This window comes from Talpa europaea (genome assembly GCF_964194135.1).
Source record: "Talpa europaea genome assembly, chromosome: 1".
NCBI classification, from domain to species: domain Eukaryota; kingdom Metazoa; phylum Chordata; class Mammalia; order Eulipotyphla; family Talpidae; genus Talpa; species Talpa europaea.
The window spans coordinates 146,499,563-146,521,616 of NC_140073.1; the positions used below are offsets into that span (position 1 = coordinate 146,499,563).

Sequence of the window (22,054 nt, forward strand, 5' to 3'; positions counted from 1 at the left end):
GGGCTGGAGGCAACTGAGTTTTTGAGGTGAAGGTAATTAATATTTCCCTCTCATTGCAGACTTTTAAAAATCTGTATTTTTCAATAAGAAAGGTATCTCTCAACACTAAAATTTCCAAATGCAGAAATCCATGATAATGAAAACAAAAGCCTATGTATTTTTTTTAGCAGATCCTCAAATAAGGTTTTGTTCAACACTGCTGAACATTATAATGAAAATATCAGTGAGCAGGAAAAAAAAAAAAAAAAACAATTGTTGAAGGAAATCATGTCATTGAGGGCCTTGATTTCATTACACACCATTTCATTTAAAGGTAGCTTCAAAATCTAAATAAAATACGTAAATAAAAAATAAATAAAATTTATTCTTGGTTTACCAATTATATAATCCAGTAAATTCTTTTTTTTTTTTTTTTACTTAAACAACTCACAGTTTCAAGAAACTATCGCCATTTAATGAGGACTTCCTATAATTTCTATCTACTCCCTCATCCTATTCCCTGCTCCGCACTACTTAATGCATAAAGCACCACATGTATTTATGCGCCTGGGAAATATAACACACAAAGTCAAATTGTTATGGACAAGAAAGAGGTCTGTTTTGATTTGAGTTCCAAAATCAAATGTCAGAACAGGAAAGAACACTGGGAATTCAGATTCTATTCAGGACAACATGAAGTTTCCAAAGGTTGAGATATACTTATCATTTGGGGTGCAGCGGGCATCGGTATGTCCCTATATGTGCATATTACAGCAACAGGGATGACTTTGGGGTAGATTGAACTCCATCAAGATAGAACTCACTGCTCCAATCAAACACACCTATTTATCAACTTTACACCAAAAACAATGAAGACAATGACAAAGGTGGATGTCCACATACAATGAGGGGGTTCTAGACCGTGTTAAGGCAATCATACCATAGCTGACATTGATACACCAGGACATTTTGGAGAAAGAATGGAGGCATGATATTAATACATGTGACAACTGGGACCATGCAGGTAAATTAAATCGTCATCTGCCTAATTATAACACAAACTGAAGGGAGAGCAGGGTGACTTGTTCACTCAGTGGTCTGAGCCAGAGGCACTCTGTGATAGCTCTGAAATCTCCACCAGGAGAGACAGGCAGAGAGAATGCAGCAGACTGTGGTCTACAGGCAAGTGGCTCTGGAGGTCCAGGCCGAGACCCACTTCTACGGCAAAGTTACCAGCCCCATAAGTACCACTCTTCCCCGAGCACCACTTTCTCTTCCATAACATCAAGAAGTCTACATTTAAGAGCATCATTTTGACATCCTCAGGTTCTGCTTTTTTACCCAAAAGTCCCACCTTGTGAAGTAGCTAGTGGTAGAGGAGAGGGAGGTAAGAGGAGCAGATCCCCATGTATGAGAAAGGAGGACCTGGACATGGTCACACAGGAAGGTGGGCACCCAGTGCTGCCTGCTGCCCCCTGGGCATCCAGCTTCCCATCCCTCATCTTCTGGTGTCTCCCTACAGGGTTAATTAAGTATATAGAGGAAACGAGCAAACAAAAATACTTGGCTCTTAGAACTTTGCAGCCAAGCCATTTTTAGTTCTTGCTCTCTTCTAGATGGTTCTTCACACATCAAGTTCAACTGTAAACTCTCAGAATGCACAATCTGCTGTTTTAGAGTCATCTCCATGAGCTCCAAGCTCACAGTGTTCTTATCGGGTAGCCCCTAGAAATGCTGGCGCCATTCCTGAGGCACCGACATCCCTTTAGTATTAACCAGTGTCATACAGAAGCACCTACTGTGTGCAGGCTTATCTATTTGCCTATCAAAATTCTCCTAATCATACCTTATGATTCATATTTTGTAAGAGACAAAAACTCAAGGAGCTTCAGTCAGAGAGTTGACAAAGGGCAGCACTTGAATTTGGGCCTGGTTTTTGTGGGTTTTTTTTTTTTTTTTTTGCCTTTGGCAATAAGTTGAAGCTACACATAAATGTAACACCTTAAGGCTTAAAGAATCTAGAAGTCTCCCATTAACTGGCTTTTCAGCTTGGTTTCCTGGATTAGCTGGGTGTTTCCAGGTCTCTCAGCTAGGAGGGCTGCCACCAGGTTACAGCCTGCAGCCCCAGGAGGCCTGTGAGGAGATCAAAGCAGAAAGGGGTCGGGCAATGCAAATGTGTTTATGATGCTAATCAAAAGCCTTGCTTTGTGTGGAGGAGACAAAAAGCTGCCTCATAAAAAATGGGGGAGGGGGGGTGGTGAGGAGCTGAAGTGCTTACCTCCTGCTGATGACAAAGGCTGCAATGAGAATAACCACCAGCACCACACTTCCAGAGACAGACACCAGCAGGACAGTCGAGTTGGCCCCATCCCCGATTATACGGGAAGGCACTGCAGAAACAAGAGAAAGAAGCATCACCGCTGGGGAGGGCTTGGGAGCTAAAGCTTCTGCCTGGTCCAAACTTTCAAGTATCTGAAATCATTTGGACGTGCCTTAGAAGCAACATTTTCTAAGACAGGCTTAAGGAGACACAGTCATTGTTTTTCATAGTCAGGGTAAGAGCTTCAAACAGAAGACTCATTACATTTTGACAAACATCATCACTCCTTGTGGACTTCTAGTGAGTCCAAGCCTGAACCGCGACGGTGAGGGAAATCAGACATGGGGGACTGTCATGTCCAGCATGCAGCAAATCTTTATTGTCGTAGTGCTCATTATATACTATTTTAATTGTAGCAGGTGTAACATCAAAGCATACCACATAATGATAACATGTATGAATGATTAGTCTATTTTCTTACTATTATCTATTTACTTCAGACAGTAGGATACCAGGCGGTTAGTTCTCAAACACATAATCTTATCGCCTCCTAGCCTGAGCCTGGGAAGTTCGCTCATTATTTGTTGTTGTCAATTTGTGGAGATGTACACAGCTCACTTCCAGGCTCTCAACACCAAGTCCTGTCACCCAGAGGTTTTCCTCCGAGACGCATGTGTTTTCACATGCCTTAGGGACTCAGGTCAAGGCCCTTCTGCTTACTGCGCAGGATCTCTCCATTTTATTATTCTCAGGCTCTGGAGATGTAGAAGCCCGACTCCACGCAGGTCACTTTCCAGGCTCTCAACACCAAGTCCTGTCACTCAGAGGTTTTCCTCTGAGACGCATGTGTTTTCACATGCCTTAGAGACTCGGGTCAAGGCCCTTTTGCTCACTACGCAGGGTGGCCGCCTCCAACAACTCCTGCTTTTCCTTTCTGCTCTCAGCCCCTAGCTCTTTCTTCACAAACTGATGCATCCTTAGTGACAAAGGCAGGTGGAAATTTCAGGAAGGACAGACCCTTCTGAATGTCCCTCTCCCCTACCCCCTGGAATCTATCAGCAACAAGCTTATTATTATCCAGTTCAAAAGTCACTTCCTCTTGTCACCTTCCTAGTGACAAAAGATGTCAGCCCCCCTCCGATTCAATACTAAAGTACTTTCTCTTCTGTTTTTTCATTCTTGTTTTATTTAATATTTTATGAATAAAATTCCTTGCTAGAATTGATGTCAAGATCCCTGTCCCTCCCCTTATTAAGTAGGCTCAATTTGGTTGGTTAATTATCAAGTGGATATATTTTATGTAAACCTTTGATTGTGTCAACCAGGTGATTCAACCCTCAAGTTAAAAATTGATGGATTTGTCCCAAAAATTTCTTTTAAAAAACTGATCTTGATTTAAACAGATTCCTAGAAATAGAGGAAATTTAAAGAAAAAAAAAAAAGAGGTTTCTTCTTTAATCTTCCCAGGAAGAAAATTCCCTATCTTCATGTAAGCTAGCTGTGCAACTTTCCCTTGGTCTAGCAATCCCATTTTTCATGGTTTCCAGAATGCTCAGAACAAAAGAAAAATATACAATGTTTTTCAATCATATTTGAAAGACAAGTCAGCTACTATTATGAAAAATATTCTTTTCTAAAAGTGTTACGTTTCTTTAAGTTACAGACACTGGCTATCTAATTTCAAACAACATTCTCTGCAACAACATGCTTGCCTCACCAGAAAGGACAGACAGCTCCTTGGATTGCACTGCAAATGGGGTTTACCCCAGATTATGAAAATAGCCTCATGTAGGGGCAGGATGACAAGGGCAGGTTTTCTATGATCTGAGCAGAGGTAAAGGAGAGAGTCCTGGAGCCCTCAGTGGCTTTTGCAGGCTTTTATTGGGATTTACCAGGTGCTGGGGGGCCGAGAGGCTGGCAGGCCTCCCAGCCCCCAGCAAGTCTTCACTCTTTCTGGGCTCTCCGGCCTTCTCTGGTGGTCTCTGCTTCTCTTTCGCTCTCTCTTTTGCTCTCATTCTCTGTGCTTCTGCTGGCATCTCCAGTCTTGGGCCAGGTGAATCCTATCTACATATGCCCACGCCCTACTCCTGGTGCCCACCATCAGGCATGCATTCAGGACCGCTGATCCATCATCAACCTTAATGGTGGGAGGGCAGAAAAGGCTGATGCTTTTTCACTTACCCTACACCTCAGAACTCCTTACCTGTGTTGGTGGTGACTTCCAGGGGCTCGCTGAAGTCCCCATAGCCAGCTGCTGTCCTGGCTCGGACATGGAAGACATAGGAAGTCAGGGGGTTCAGCCCTTTGATGTCCGTGTTCCTGGCAGCTGTGCGGACTATTCGGTAGCTTCGCTCATTCTGATCCTGGGTGATTGGAAAGGCACAGTGAGGAAGGAGGCTGGAAAAACCCTCCACCTACTTAAGGTACCAAGGAGCTCAGCCAGTCTACTCAAAAGTTGAAATGAAGAGGAGATGGATAAACTCTAGATCTTATTTTCATCAGCATTTTCAGTACTATGCTACTCAAGATGTCGACAGAAATTCAGAGTTCGGGTATTCATGTTGACACTTACTATATGCAGATTTTTGCTCATAATCTTTTCTTTAAAAAAAAAAAGAACATTAAATAATAGTTGGTGGTTTTCTTTATTCCACACCCAGTAATTTAGTAGAAATTAACTGTAAGAAGGTCCCTTGTCTTTTTCTATTTTATGTCTAAAAACGTCAAAAACATTGTAATCTGGTTTCAATGAGGAAAAAAAAAAAAAAAACCCTGTCCCTTTTCTGTGTTTAATAAGGAAGCCAACAAGTGATTATCTTTAAAAAGAGAGAGAAGACAATTGTTCATTTTCTAGACAACCTTGAATGCAAATAGCTCTCTTCAGAATTCTGTCCTTTAAGAGAGACAAGTTATTTGTAAAAATAATGTCTTTCTATAACTTTAAGAGCTGAAGAATGTAATTTTCCTTCCCTGATTTTCTATTAAAAGTCATGAAAACCCACACCTTGACTCTGAATAGCAGTAATCTACTTAAACAGATCATTATTTCTACTTTTATGAGTCACGCTGCCTGATAGGAGGCTTATAGATTAGAACTTCTTAGCTATCTTGATTTCCATTACTAGAAAGAAAAAAAAAAAAGAAGGCATTTTTTCATATTTTTTCAGGATAACCGACTTAAAACATAAAATTGGACTTGATTGCAAGACATAAAACATTGCTTTTCAGATTTACTGGTATCCCAGGATTTAAAACTGGTTACAGATTAGAAACAAAAATGAAGGGAAGGGATGAGGAAGGGAGACAGAGAGGGAAGGAATAAAGAAAGGTGGCGGGTAGGGGAGGGGCCTTGCTCACTCAGGCAATACCTTCTCATAATACTTGACTTCATACTCCAAGATCACCCCATTGGGTCGGTCTGGTTCCAGCCAAGCCAGAGCAACACTGTATCTTGTGACTTCTTTTGCCTGGACCAAGGCAATGGATGATGGTGCTATTGGGAGAAATAAACAAAAAAAAAAAAGACATTTCCTTTTAGGGGAAAAAATGGTGGTATCAGTCAATCATTTCATCTTCTTAAGAAAATTGTCACTGCCTTGTCTTCCCAACTCCTATTTGGCTCCTCCCTAGTACACAAGCATACCATTCTTAATGGTTCCCTCTAGTACCCTTGTGTATACAGTTTGTCTTAGAAAGTAAAAGACTGGAAGATTCACATCCCACCCCAGTACCTGGAACCAGGCTGTCAGCATAGACAACAGTTTCTGACTGTTGGGGCTTGAAAGCCCTGGGAAGATCTTTCAAGCTCGGTAAAACTACCTCTAATCCAATCCATATAAGATCTGGGGTGTAGGCCAGAGGTGTGTGTGCCAGGTGGGGGTGAGAGGATTCACCAGAGACAGAGTGGAGAGCAGAACAGGTGGATCTACTGAAATACACTGCTGAGGGGAGCAGTGGGCGAGACAGGAGAGGTCTGCTGCGCCATGTGGGTCAGCCCCCTAGGTGGGAGCTGCAGTGGCTGCAGATAACTTCATAGTGCTGAGACTTAACCCATTGCGCCACCAGGGAGGCCAGAAGCACTGTTTGAACACAGAAAAATTTTCCAGTTTGAACACAACCATGCAAATAACGAAGAATGCAATGGTGTCTCGCTAGATATATAGGGTGTTTTGCAACATTTTCCAAATGTTGAAATGTTGCTTTTGGCTGTTAAGTAGCAAGCTTTCTTTCCAATGAGAAAACACAAAAGTACGCCTCCATTGGGTGTGTAATCAGGCAGGGTCAGGTGGGGGGGTACGTATTTGAGATTTAGAAAGCCCAGCAGCCTGGTGCTTGCTTCTCCACTGTGGTGGCCACGTCTCCAGCCGGCTGTCATCCAGTTCTGCTGTGACTGACAATGGTGCAAATGTGCCATCTCCAGGGAACAGAGGGAACATTCATGAAATCTGTAATCATATAGAGCAAAGCTGGCCTGCAGAACTAGAGATTAGGGGTCTTTCTAAAGTGAATGTGGATAGTTTTTTTGTTTCTAAATTGCAGGAATATGTGAAAACAAATGTCAAAAAGGGCTACTGAGGAACAACACCACAGCATTGCATCCTCCTGTATTTCTCCAACATGCACATGACAGCTAAACCCTGATGCAGAGGAAAGAAGAGACAAAGTAGTATAAATTGTCACTGAATATGGAAGGGGTCTAGCTTCAGACCCACTTGATCATCACTTTATCATATCTGACAGAGCCTGAAGGCAAGGAGAGCAACTAGGCACACAGATCTGCTTGGGGAAGCTTCCAGCTGAAGCCAATTCTCACTGGGAGACTCTCCTGGAGCAGCCATTTGACAGCCTGGGAACTCTGTTAAGGATTCCTAGAGATCACACACACACATGCGCGCACACACTTTCACACACACACATACACACTATACCCCCCCAATGATCCCTAGAGATATCACACACACACACACACACACACACACACACACACACTATACCTCCCACCCTAAAACTGTTCCAGATTGGATCTCAGGCATAAACATAAGTGAAAGATACAGCGGATACACATGTCTGCCATCAAAGGCAACCCAAGGTTAGTAACACCACGTAGATGAACAGAGCTGCGTGCAGCAGACATATGGAAGCCACTGAACATCTGAAGAAAATGAGAACCGGAAATGTGCTCATTAGGTGTATTAAGACCTCCCCACCCAGTGTGTGCGCAACACACCACACACACACACACACACACACACACGCCCCACTTTTTCCTTTTGTGACTGGCTGACACAGAGTCAGAGTCCAACAAAATGCAAGGGGTGACTTTGGTAGCAAGGAGGCTGGCAGCTGGACTGGCTATGAAAAGCTATTTCCCTCCAAGTAATAAATACATTGCCTAACTGCACTTTAGCATACACTCCACAGAAAGGTGCTCTTTAAACTCTGATGTTCAGGGTTGGAAAATGAAATAGAAATGTGAGGCTGTTAGAAAGAGGGCAGGAGGGAGGAAAATCATAAAGTGATAAAATGAACTTTCTCTCTGAAATAGTCCAGGTCAGAACATCTTCATGGGTAGATTTCTCGGGAGGGGATGGCCTGGCCACCTGGGTGTGTGTGGATAACTTAGTCATTTCTCTGGGAGGCCTTCCTAACCTGCTGCAGGTGGGAATGAATCTGACTCCACTGTGAAAGCTGAAGCCTTGGTATCCCTGCACCTCTCCAAAGGCAACAGGCGCAGGCCTCCCTGGTGGCCCAAGGGGTTAAGCACAGCACTGTGAAGCTAACCACGGCATCTGCAGCATGAGTTTGATCACTGGCCTGGGAGGTGATCCACATGGCACAGCAGACCTCTCCTGTCCTGCCCTCTGCTCCCCTCAGCAGTGTATTTCAGTCAATCCGCCTGTTCTGTTGCCTACTCTGTCTGTGGTGAATCCTCTTACCCCCTGCACCACTGGCCTGTACCCCAGTTCTTGTACGCATAAATAAATAAAACTAAAAATAAACAAAGGCAACAGGCGCTCGACCAAAATTCTTGAACAATCTCTGGCAGGGCATGAACAATACAATCATGGTAACTAATCATGGAAACTAATAGAACATTCCTAGAGCAGGACCACTCAGAAAATCCTTGTGCACACATATGGAAATGAACCAACAGAGTATACTGACCCAGCTGTCATAAACCTGGAGGAAAATAGAATTGCTACAATTCAGAGAGAGCATGAGTCTGGACTGTCAAGTCCAGAATTGTTTGCTCCCATTCTTGTGATGCTGTTCTGGTGTCTCCAGCCACTTGTGATTCTGTTTCCAGGAATCTGTCACCCCAGATCACCGTCTTCCAAAACACCTCTTATGTCACACCTCTGTCCCCTTGATGCCTCCTTACTGAGGACCAAGCTCTCTAGCCAGTACGACAAATGCCCCACAGCCTGGCCCCTTTTCCTGCTCCTGTTTGGGTCTCATGCCTCCTCCTAAGTGGGTCTTGCCTTCAGCCAAACCAATCACGCTTTGTATTTTCCTTCTTCTCTGTCTCTCCTGGGTGTTTTCTCATTGTCTCCTACACTCTGTCTTCTTTCACAAGCCTCTACCCCCAATACCACCCAAGAACTAAGGTCAACATTTCTATATCTCAAAGTTAAACTTTCATTTCATTGATTACAATGATTGTGTATTGCAGGTATATATGTACATGCCTTAATTCATTTTTAATTTTATTTTGGAAAAAACAATAAACAGACAGAAAACAAGCCAATTAAAATAGTTACCACCATTCATTACACACACCCCCTTTGTTCCTACCCCAAAAGCTCCCAAGCTTCCATCTTCTGATGTCACCCATATAATTGCTGCCACATCCCTCCACAACTTGTGTTAGGATTTAGGTAGTATCTTCTTAAATCCACACTGTATATTTACTGGAAGAGTTATATTTAAAAAGAAACTTCCATGGTATAAGTGAAACCCTGTTATCACTTGGAGCTAAAGGCAGGTAACCATAAAAGGCAGGAAAACAATATATAAATAAAACATGGCTATCAGTTTTGGCTGGACACCTTTGCTTCCTCACTCCGCTTTGCCGAAAAGAAAGATTAGCCAGTACTGGAAAAGCATTATTTGGGCACCAACATGAGATTAATCAGAGAAACTGAGAGAGAAAATGCACCAAACTTCACAGGACAATTCAACATTATGTTCCATCTGGGCCTACCCTAAAAATAGTCTCTGATGCCACCATTGGTTATATTTCATCTTTGGTGAAACCATCAAACCCTACTCAATTTAGAAAAGTTTTGGATTCTGAGTCCCAATACCCCAAGGCTCTGTCCTTTGCTAACAGAATAAAAAGAGATAATAGACTGATAAAACAACAGCTGGAACTTTAATCCAAAATCTATGGTTCAACAGAAACTTTCACAAAAGAAGACTTGTAATCATGGTGCAATGTGTGGCCAATGTAAAAACATCAAGGAGATAAAAAGGTCCTGCTTGCTCTCAGTTCTCTACTTTACATTCTGGAACCTTGTAGAGACATGACTTCAGAAGTGACTCATCCATTCAATGTATACCAATGGAACAAGGCAAAGATGAGAAAGGACAAATAAATCTGAATCAAATATGTATGGTCCGTGTTGTTATTAAATATCACTTTATCTAGGACTGATCACAAAAATCTGCAAAGAGCTGATGAGACTCAACAACAACAAAGAAAATAATCCTGTCAAAAAATGGGCAGAAGAGCTAAAAAGAAACTTCTCTGAAGAGGAAATGCAAATGGCCAACAGGCATATGAAAAAATGTTCAACATCACTTGTCATCAGGGAAATGCAAATCAAAACTACCATGAGATACCATCTTACACCAGTGAGAATGGCACATATTAAAAAAACTAGCAACAACAAATGTTGACGAGGGTGTGGAGAAAAAGGAACTCTTCTGCACTGTTGGTGGGAGTGCAAACTGGTCCAACCACTATGGAGAGCTGTGTGGAGATTTCTGGACCTACTAAACATAGAGCTTCCATATGATCCAGCAGTTCCACTCCTAGGTATTTACCCAAAGGACACAGAAACATCAATTCCAAAGAGCACCTGCACCCCTATGTTTATAGCAGCACTGTTTACAATAGCTAAGCTTTGGAAACAACCCAAATGCCCAAAAATAGATGACTGGATCAAGAAGATGTGGCACATATATACCATGGAATATTACTCAGCATTCAAAAAAGATAAACACATGCAATTTGCAGCAACATGGATGGCGCTGGAAGGGATCATGCTCAGCGAAATAAGCCAGAAAGAAAAAGAAAAATACCGGATGGTCTCACTCATAGCAGGAATCTAGAAAACTTAAATAAGGGACCAGGAAAAAGAATAACTATAAGAAAATGAAAATCAAAATCAACAAAAAACTATGAACCAGAGACACTCTATGGGAGGTGGGCGGTGGGGAGGGGAGGGATTGGGGTCAAAATAATGGGATTGCAATTGTATGGGGAATATAAAAATAAAATTTATTTTTAAAAAGTTCACACACAAAAATAAATAAATAAATACCACTTTATCCCTCAACATCTTTTTTTAAAAGATTTATTTATTTATTTATTTATTTGTGTGGAAGAACTTGGGGTACTGGCCAGAGGTATAGGGGGCTGAGAGAATTCACCAGAGACAGGGTGGGGAACAGAACAGGCAGATCTACTGAAATACACTGCCGAGGGGAGCAGTGGGTGAGACAGGAGAGGTCTGCTGCGCCATGTGGGTCACCTCCCTGCCTGGGGATCAAACTAGCGCTGCAGTAGTGGTGGATAGCTTCATAGTGCTGACATTTAACCCCTTGTGCCACCAGGGAGACCCCTAGGCCTTAACATCTTCTTAACTGGAAAAATATGGAGACACTTTTAGAGTTGCCTAATAGAGATGGCACACTTTAATGGAACCAGAGTGCCCATTTCTAGATCTCAAGAAGAGACAACCTTGCTAACCTGCTTCTAGATCCAAATTTTCTCATGGAAATGCAGAGAAGGAAGAGGTGGTGCTTTCTCATCAGACCATGCGTGTAAACAAAATACACCTGATGAAGAGTCAGAGGCGAGGCCAGAAGGAAGCAGCGGGCTGATGAAACAAGGCATCTGAGATGGACAAACATTGCAATCTACCCACAGACTTCCCTCATGAAAGAGATGCTTAGGAACGTTATGTGTCCTGGACAGAAACAGGCATTCTTTAATAGCTACAATTTTAGAATAACACACAGTTAGGAAGGCGCATTGATAGTAATATGATTAGGCAAAAATGACTGATGGGGTCAAAGTCACAAAGGCAAGAACTACTAATGGCAAGATTGGTTTGTTCAATCAGTGCTTAAATATCAAATGTTCAGAGCACAATTTGCAATGACCAATAGAAATGCACTTCCTTGTCCTGAGATACTGGTATCTGAGACTACCTTTCCTATTATTCTCAAAGGGATGTCAGTAGTTTTTTTTTTTGATTATTATTTTATAGAGGCATGCTTATTTCTTTATTTATTTGTTTTGTTTGTTTGTTCTGTTTACACATGCACTGGGTACAGTCAGAAGCGCGGGAGGGTGAGAGAATTCACCAGAGCCAGAGCGGGGAGCAGAGCAGGCAGAAGGACCGAAGTACACTGCTGAGGGGAGCAGCGGGCGGCAGGAGAGGTCTGCGTGCCATGTGGGACCCTCCTCTGGTGGCCGGGGAGCAGCCGGGGATCGAACCGGCGCCGCAGAGGCCGCGGGCAGCTTCGCAACCCAGCGCTCAACCGCTGCGCCACTGGGAAGGCCCCGATGTCAGTAGTTTTTTAATCCAAAACATGTCCTCCACTCCCTCTTCTTTTTATTCACAAATCAGTCCAACACATATGTTCAACCATTCAACAAATATTCTTTAAGCTGTTGCTTGAGGAATTTGCAATCTAAATTAAAACACAATAGGCATTTATGATTAAAAAGTTAAACAAAACTTAGCTGAATAAAACAATACCTAGGACCAGAAGCCAGAAGCAGAGGGAGCGCATGTGGATTGCAGAAAGAAACATGGAGGGATTTGAAGCAAGGCTGGGAAAGCATGACCAAGATTTTCAGGGGCAGGCATGAGCCAGGAAGGAGAAAAGATGGCTAAGCAGAGGTGAAATGATGTATATATGACTGGAATTTTCAGGAGATCACTAACACCCTCTAGGTGTGGGGGCAGAGGGGACATTCAGGACACAGGAAATAGAGTGAAGATGAGAAATATTTGATCTACATACTTAAAGTACTCTTCACTTTACTAATTTAGTGGCGAGGGGGAAGTCAATGAATTTTGAAAGGATTTTGGATAAAAGTCCAGGTTTGACATTTATTATTTGCCACCTTGGATAAGTAGTCATAGCTTCTTGCCTCAGTTTCCTCATTTGTAAAACACTCGCCACTGTCCAGATACCTACATTGTAAACTATTAGAGTGTATGCTCCACACGTTAGGGCCCTCACTCATCTCTAGTCTTCACTAAGTCATAACCACATCAGGCGCATGATACAAAGACATTCAGTAAATTTGCCCAATGAAGGACTTTCCTGGTGGTGCAGCGGTTGAGCCCTGGGCTGCGAAGCTGCCCACAGCCTCTGCAGCACCAGTTCAATCCCTGGCTGCCTGTGAGGGTCCCAGATGGCGCACAGACCTCTCCTGCCGCCTGCTGCTCCCCTCAGCAGTGTATTTTGTCAGTCTGCCTGTTCGGTTGCCCACTCTAGCTCTGGTGAATTCTCTCACCCTCCTGCACTTCTGACTGTACCCAGTGCTTGCATAAATAAATACATAAATCTTTTTTTTTTAAAAAAAAGGATATGAACTAATTAAAAAATTGTCCAATGAAAAATTTGAACTAAATGTTAAAGTAGATCCAAAAAACATCTCTTTAGGTAGTAAAATGTTTTCTAAATATAGACTACCAGAAGTCAGTCATCCCTAAATACAACTTTTTCTCTGCACCTGTTTCAGATGACCTTTTGTGGGTCTGGTTTTCCTATTTAGGTTAACTTAGGTATTGACAATTAGGAGCAAAGCAAATGGCAATTCTAATTATAAATGGAGTCTCTGTTTTCTAAGCGATAAGAGGAGTTTCCAAACTTTTTTCAAATACACAGGTTCTAAAATGTCATTCAAAAATAAGTTAACATTAAAAGTAGTTTTCCCTGCACCTGTTACAGACAACAATTTGAAGGAATGCTCTTTTGCTTGATGAAGGTGTTGACAATCTGCTCAATACTTCTTGCATCTATGGGACATATGTAAACAGTTCTCCTCACTTCCCTCCCTCAAAGCTACAGCAATGCTGAGATTTTCCCAAAATCTTAATCCTAAATCCAAAAAGGGTCTGAAGCATCTCCCTTGTTTTGAGACTAGAATTACCCTCCAGTGATGCACTAACCTGAACAAAATCAGATGTTGCCAGGAGAAACCATTGGGACATGCCTGAAAGGCCACCAAAAGGAGAGCATCAAAGTTGAGGGTAAGAGTCAAGAACATTCTACTGTCAGGGTAAGGACACGCAGCAAGATTAATGCACATGGAACAGACATCCTCTTTCCATACATCTATTGCAAACAAGTCAAATGGTCATAAAATATCAGTTGTTTTTAAAAATGGAACTAAATCCAAAGAGGATGAAAGGAAAATGCAGCAAAACTTGGCAGCTGAAGTCATGTGAGCTTGCTTCTATGGCACCAAGAAAAATTCACCGCCCCCAAATAATTCTGTATTAGAAATTCCACACCTCCCTGAGAAATGCAGACTGCTTTCTAAACAGGATCCCCGCTTGCTCTGTACCTGTGGTACATTTGGTTTGAGAGCAGACTACAATGCGTCCGGGAGGCACATGTGGGTTTTATCTCTGCGTATGTTTTTGATAAACAGAAACAGCACAGCTTAGGACCTCTCTTGTGACTCTCTAACATGGGTATGTTTCACAAGGAAGAATTACAGGAGAGGCTTTGATGTCAAACAGAGGTGGCTCCTTTTAAGAAAATGGCAAATTTAACTTTCTTTGGCTCAAAGCTCAGCAGTTCTCCATGCTCCCCACCGATGCGAATGCTGCAATTTTCTTTTATTCACTTCCTCAATGACTTGCCATTAAACACCTACAAGTCATTTTATTGCAGCAGTTTGGGGCTTGGTGACACCCCAGACAGGCTAGAGAGGAGAAAAGGAAGAGAGAAAAGAAAGGAAGGGAGGATTCGCTACAAACCTTCACTTGTGGGTTAGAAAATTGCTTTCTTGGGTCCATTGTCATAGGCAATGAATTAAAAACAGTTTGGGGTTACTTGCAAGGGGATAACTGAAACCGACTGACTGAATTTCACGACTGGCTCAAATTAGGGGAGTGGAGCGGAGGGAGTAAGGCAGGAAATAAACAGATGCAATGAAAGGTCTCCAGCCGGTGGGCAAGAGAAAATGAAAACAGCCCCTTAGGAAAGTTAAGAAACCTGAAGCCCTGCACATCAGGGGTACACAATGCCCAGTGTCTGGAGGGAAGATGACTTCTTAACCACAGCAAGCTTCCTCTCCCTCCCAGGCCCTGAATTTAAAGAGATGATGTTTACTCAAGGGGTCTCTCATTGATAAGAAAAAATAAACCCACAGTTTATATATATCTCTGCTTAATGCAAATAGCATATTTAAATTTAATTACTTGGAACTTAAGGTGGTTTTGTTCCCTTTTTTCTTTCTCATTTCTACACCACAGCTCTGATTTGCTCTTTATCAAAGGTTTGTGCATTTTAAAATGCTGTCAAGCATCAAAATTAAATGCTTCAGAGCACTAATGATATCCTTGTGATTAAGGTTTTTGCCTTCACATGGATGCGAAGCGCTCCAGCACTGATATTAATTGCTTTCTTCCACATCCCACCGAAGAGAAGGAAGGATTTCTCCTCTGGGCTAAGCACTACCTGTGACTTCAAATCACTGAGCATTTCTTTTTTACTGTTATCATTGTATGGTCTTACAGTTACTCATGTTCTTTCATATATTTATAATTGCACTTGTACCACACTCAATAACCAGGTGAGCCCTTTACTTTTTTTTTTTTAGCTAAAATCATTAAAAAGACTCAATTTCCATCCACCTCCCTGGGTTCATCATTACCCATGCGGTACATGTATCAACTCTGCACCCACAACTTCTAGGGGTTGCAGCCTTCACCCACATAAGCATGTATTCTCATGGCAGAGATGAGAAATTATTTTTTAAACAAATAAAGACATAGAAAAATTTAATTATTCTAAAATTGATATGGAAATATTTTCCTATTCAACAAGACATCAAACCAGATTCCCAATTAAAAGCTTCAGAAGACTGAACTAAATGAAGTTCATTTATATTTAAATATGGAAATATTAATATTAATTAAACTTATAGTTAAAATGTATGAGGAATATTCTTCCCCCATAAAGTGATTTTCAAGGTCAGTACAGTCTATTTAAGCAAATACTATAAAATAAAACAGGGCAAAACAACACTTAGCAAAGGCCCCAGCAGGCACTGCTACTGATTTTTAGATTCTTCTTTAGGAACATTACTGAGGCTTTAACTGAGTAATTCAAGAGGAAAACTGCAAAGCATTTAATTCAGACTATTACTTTGCTTATTTTTCCAGAAAAATGGGTGGCAGATTCTTTAGACAAATTCTTTAGAGAGCTCCTGAACATATTTGCAATAACGAACTGTGATGCTATTCTTAGACTTCATGTTAAGTGTCTGCACAAGGAAGTTGAAGATGTTGGAATGGGCTTCTATGGATAAATGTCCAAAATCGTGAGCTCCCCTCTTATAGGAGCTCTTTCCGGAGTGGAGCTGCCCAGCCAGAGACTAAATTCCGCATACCCCTTGGCAGGTAGGCTGGTCCTTGTGACTGAGTCCTGGGCACAGGGATGTCAGTTGAGGTGGTTAGTCCTCTCTTAGATCTGAGGTGTAAATAGCTCCCTGAGGCCCCTTGTCCTCTCTAACCTACAAGCTATCAGTTTGGAGTTGGTGCACAAACCCTCATGGAAACCCTACACCAACCCTCCTCTCATCACCATCCACTGAATGAGAAAATTGTTTTCTATTGCATTATCCGACTAGCTGACATTTGGGGTTATAGCTGGTATCCCATTCAGGTAAAAATTCAACAAACAACAGTCACTTTCATATATAAAGATCCTCATATACTAACGAACTAAAACAAGAAGTAGAAGATTGAGCTGTGGTTTATAGATGAATCATCTAAAACCAAACAATGCAATTACAAAGTAAAACAATAGTATTTGAGGTTAAGGAAGGGATTGGGGGCACAGAGGAAGCTTCTAGAAATTTGATAATGTTCCATTTCTGGACCTGCTTTATGGTCACACAGGTGGTGTTTGCTTTGCAATAATCCCTTACCTATCACTGGAGTCTTGTCCATTCATTCTTTATTTCACAATAAAGAGGTTAAAAAAGCAAAATGTGAACTAAAAAACATTGAGAAGGAAGCACATAAATTATTTTATTTTTTATTTTTTTTAAAGATTTATTTATTCATGCATTCAAGAACCGGGGTACAGGTCAGATGGGAGGATTCACCAGAGACAGAGCGGGAAACAGAACAGGCAGACTGACTGAAATACACTGCTGAGGGGAGCAGCAGGAGAGACAGGAGAGGTCTAGCACACCTTGTGGATATCTCCCCGGCTGGGCAGGACAGAACCCATGCTGCAGAGGCTGCGGACAGCTTCACAGTGCTGCGCTCAACTGCCTGCGCCACCAGGGTGGCCCGCATTTAAATTATTTTAAATAACCTTTAGTTAAACCCCTGGGTATAGACCTAAAGGTGTCATGAAAGGTCTAAATTTTGGCAAATTAGGGTTTTCCTAACTATTTAATCCTATGGTTAATACTTGAACCATACAGCAACTGCTGCTCTCTACAGTAAAAAAAAAAAAACTTATTTCTTAAATGCCTGTTTCTACTTTTTAAAATAATTCACTATCTTGAATTAGCATCACTGCATGCATCTCCTTGCCACCCATTGTGACAAACAAGGGAGCAGACAGTTCATCCAGAAACCAAGGACTTTGTCCACAGTATTGACTGGGAAGGACACAGGGCACCAGAGTGTCTCTGCTGCAGTTCAAGTGTGACTTCTGTTTCGTCTGAGAGCTGCTTATTTTACTTTCTATTTGCTTACTAAGAAATTTGTTGGCAGGTTCTAACAAGGATAGCCCCATACTTGCCAACAGAAACATGGCAGGATTCAGTGTGCCTTTCCTATGAAGCAAAAATGCCAATTCAAAGCAAACAGGAAGACAAGTATTTTCACTGGAAGGCAATCAATAAGAATTTGACTGAACAAGACAACTGTTTTGATGATAAGAAAATGAAGTTAGCAACAACAGAAAAATCGAATATTTTTTTTCTCCTGAATGCCTCTAGGATGATGAAAATTCCCGTCATGTCTCAGTGTATAGAAATGTGTCTAGTCTAAATGTCTTAGTTGAAATTACTTTCCGTGTGTCATGGCGAGTAAGGACCAAGAACGATTGGGTAAGGGAACCCTTCTAGTAACAGACTACGTTCTCCAAAATTACTCTGGAATATAAGGAGAATGGCGAAAGGCAAAGATTCTATTCTACTGAGCAGAAATACAACAAAAAGAGTGGGGAAAAATTAGCTACTGTGAATCAAGGCTCTGTTTCTTTAGCTGTCAACTCCACCAGAGAGCTTCAGTCCTTCCAAATCTGGAAAATCAAAGTTATGCTGTGGGCTTGGGGTTCTCTTTGTTCCTCAGACAGCTGCTAATCGTCCTGCTGTGTTAGAAACCAATGAGACAATGCTGTCACATTTAGCTTCCTGACATCCCCAGCATCTAGATCAGTCCCCAATTAAAGATGTATTAATCACAAAGACTCTAAAAGCCAGGATGATAGATGCACCCAGTAAATCTCTGCTCCTGCCTTTCGCTTCCACATGCAGGTCCCTGCATTTACAGGCAGAAATGCTTAAAAGCCTGCTCTAGAAACTGACCAATAAAAAACCCTGTTCATTACTTTATAGCAGATGCTTGACAATTTCCTAGCCCTGCAAAGCTTTTCAGAAAGAGGTAAGACATTGATCATTCTGCTAAAAGAGCCTGTCTGTTTCAATAAATAGATCCGCTGTGCCTGTTGTCATCTGGACTTTTTAAATGTGATAACTAATTCAAGAGTGTGGCTTTGCCGCTTGCTATAGGGACACGCAAGGCATATGTGGGTCTTTTGTTTGTTTTTTGTTTGTTTGTTTAAAAGCCAGAAAATAAATCTAGGAAACTTCAGGGAACAATGTATTAATTATACCAATATTAATCTCTCCTGAGCCAGACCAATCACTCACAAGTCATTGTCCCCAGTGAGAATGCATAAACGATACCTTTTTTCCTAGATTCAGGTACTGGGAATAAAAGAAAAGACTATGTAGTGGAAGAAGCCCCTTGAATTCCATGCTTTGAAATTTTAAAAGGGTCTCAAAGTTATTTTTACACATCGGCATTCCATCCACAGCATCTGTTATGAAAAATTGAGCTGGTAATCCACCTCAAAGCAAAACAACAAACAAAACAAAAAGAAAACCAAACAGCCTGACTCATGTTATCACAGAGGCCCCCAATCCAATTTTTTTCTCCTTTATATATAATTTTCATAGGGGTCATCTAATCCCTATAATACAAAGCCAAGAGACACCATTCTGAGTTATTGGAAAGCTTTAGAAATTAGATTTCTATTGTACATAGCTGAGGCTAATGGAACCCATCCAGGACAAGTACAATATTTGTCAGGTGCCAGGCTGGTGCCAGCTCAAGGCACAGAATGTTTGGCCTTCCCTGGTGTCTGAGTATATGATGAATAACTCCACCCCCATCCCCATCTCCATGACGGTCCACCATCTTCCAAGATGAGAGACTGGGAAGTCAATTAGTGTCACTTATGATGTGGACACCTGTCGACTTAGACCTGGACTGAGACCAATTCCATTAACATAGCCACTGAACGGCTGCCAGCTGGTCAAGCCATGGATCACTTACGATGTAGACCAAATTCAAGGAGGTGACCTCGAGACTGAAAGTTCCAGAGCCCATTATTCATCTCCAGAGCCATCCAATCTCCCATCATATATATCGTTGGAACAGGATGCCTGTTTTTCCTAATGGTCATTTGAAGAAACCACATGGACTACTCAAAAGAAGAAGAAAAAAAAGTCATGGCGATCCTCAGTTGAGGCTTGAACTCCTTAAACAATGTCTCTTCACTAGTCTTCGTCATTTTTATCTCGGAGACTACTTTTTAGTTCCTCCTCTTTCTTCAACTGCACTTTCAAACACATAGGCAGAACAGAGGGAAAACACAGAAATGGAAAATATCTGACAAAGAAAAAACTGGAGCATAAAATTATAGGCTACAGATTGTCCCTGACAGGATGAGATAGGCAGAAGAGACATTTCAGTACAATTTTGGTTGCAAATCGACATGTTTCTGTGCTATTCGGAATTTTTCCAAATCCAAATATTGCTTGGCTTTACCAACAATAGCTAGAAGCTGAGAAATGAGGGTCAGGGATGATAACGTGGAATGTGAGAAGTAAGAAATGTGTGTGTGAGTGAGAGAGAGAAAGAGAGCACACAATAATTCTGGATAATAATTCTGGGTCCAGTCCTGAAACCTCCATCGTGTTCCCAGTCTAGCTTACTACATGGGAAACTGGGAAAGGTCTGAGAACAGAGAAGCAAAGGATCTAGAAGGCAACATCCATGAGCCATACAAATGGCTACTGGAGAATGCCTTCTTATTGTCAAATCTTTCCTGTCCAGTTTCTTGCTTGCCATGTAGACAGACACAATGCACACATGCGCACACATACACACACAGACTGGTAAGTGGAGAGAAGAGAAAGAGACCTTTAGATTAAATGACAAATAGCACATTTTGAAAACGCTGCGTGTACAAATGGTCACCACATGCTATGTTCTCAAAAACTGTGCCCGTGAAAGGACATTCTTACAGTCCTCAGATGTGAAACTCTATCTGATATTTTCATCCTTCTTTTAAAGGCTCTGATAGAGGTTAGCAAAAGGCATATAATTTATGAGAAAGGTTTTTAAGCTTGGCAATTTGCAACCTAGAATTATTTTTTTTTTTAATTTTGGGGTATCATCCAGAAACCAAATTGTATGTGCCAAATAATTTAAAGTCCTATAGGCATTGTAAGATTAAGGCTGAAACAACTGAGCCATTAAATTTTAAAATGTCTCTAACTGGATCTGTGCTTGAGAATTCAAGATGACTTTTGTAGTCATAAAGAATAACAACAAGGGTATTAGGAAAGCTATAACTGCTGCAGGACCTGATATTTTGTTTTTAAACAAGAAGGTTCATCTCACTAGGGTGTCCCCTTAACAGAACTTGCTGAAGTGTGAAATTTGGAATCACTAACTCCACCCAGGATTCAATCTGTAAATACCAGAAGGTCCTCATTAGAGCAACATTTCACCTGGAAATAGTCCCTCAGCATGGTCTTTAAGGAGGTAAATGGAGCAGGGCTCCAAGACACTACAGGAAGTTTGATGGAAGGGATTTTGTATGTTCTGAAAGACAAGAGGATGTGGGGGAGAGAAAGAGAGAAAGCCACCACCCAACAAAGAACACGTACACTCAAGTGCTATCCATGAAAGAGTTAGTAGTGTGAGATTCTCAAGGTTTTCTCATCTATCCTTTATTCCAAGCTGAACACTTCCATGTTATATAAAGATCTCTTAAATCACAGCCAGCCTCTCAAAGTCACATCTGAATTAGTAACCTAATCTGAATTGGTGTCTATAATGAGGTCTATAAATACAAAGTGTGCTTTTTAACTCTTTGTGGTTACAAGAAGATACTCTAATTTCAAGGGGTGGAATTCTTTTACATTTGTACTCGCTTTCAGCAGAAAAGACAGCTACAAGAACCCTCTGACATACTGTAATGACACCCTTAACCTATTTTAAATGGGGAGAAATGAGGTAGTGTTAGCTTCCAAAATTCCCAAGTCTTCGAAAGCATTCTTCTGGAAGTTTCATAAAATCATGTGCTCTTAGAGTCGTGTAGAATCAGGATCAGATTCAATAGATTTCAATACAGGCAAGGGCTCTATCAGCCACTCTTAGAATCATCTACAATTTTCAGATGAAAAAAACAAAACAAAAAACCTCCTTGATTATCTTGGAGAGGGAAGGAACACTTCATGCAGCTTTCAGCAAGTTACATTTTCAAAGTCCCTGGCCTGTTTGTATATGTGCCCCTAGATTTGATAAAGGAAACAGCTCTCATCCACCTTCACACTTATTATGCTCAAAAAACACACTTATTATGCTAAAAAAAATAAAATAGGGTGTAATTCAGGAGGCAGATTTACAGCCTGCAGTATGTTATCTAGATAAACACAAACTCTCCAGGGAGCCACTGTGAGCTTCCCCTTTCAGTGTTTGTTCTAATGAATGACTCTTCCCCAAGCTTGTCACACACAGTGCCTGGGTGGTAGGTCCCTATTGAACACCCACTGAGAAGTTGAAGCTACAGATTTAAATCTTATTTGCAAATACACATCACCCACAAAAGGTTCCTAGATCAGCATTTTATTTTAATTATCTTCCCCACAGTCTTCATCAAAGAGCTACTTTTAAAAGTCAGGATCAAGCTACCTCAGGAATTCAGGTACATAGATTAGCCTTTGGAAGATGC

The 22,054-nt window shown here is 41.5% G+C and overlaps 1 protein-coding gene across 1 annotated transcript in view; it reads right to left on the minus strand.

Moving 5' to 3' along the window:
* Window positions 1-22,054, minus strand: part of EPHA4 (EPH receptor A4) — a gene marked incomplete at both ends in the record, with an annotated part of 141,904 nt that overhangs the window by 24,278 nt on the left and 95,572 nt on the right. The window contains 3 exons of the mRNA XM_084250467.1: window positions 2,258-2,369; window positions 4,503-4,662; window positions 5,668-5,792. Coding sequence (XP_084106593.1) covers window positions 2,258-2,369; window positions 4,503-4,662; window positions 5,668-5,792 — 397 coding nt within the window. The remainder of the gene's footprint in view (window positions 1-2,257; window positions 2,370-4,502; window positions 4,663-5,667; window positions 5,793-22,054) is intronic.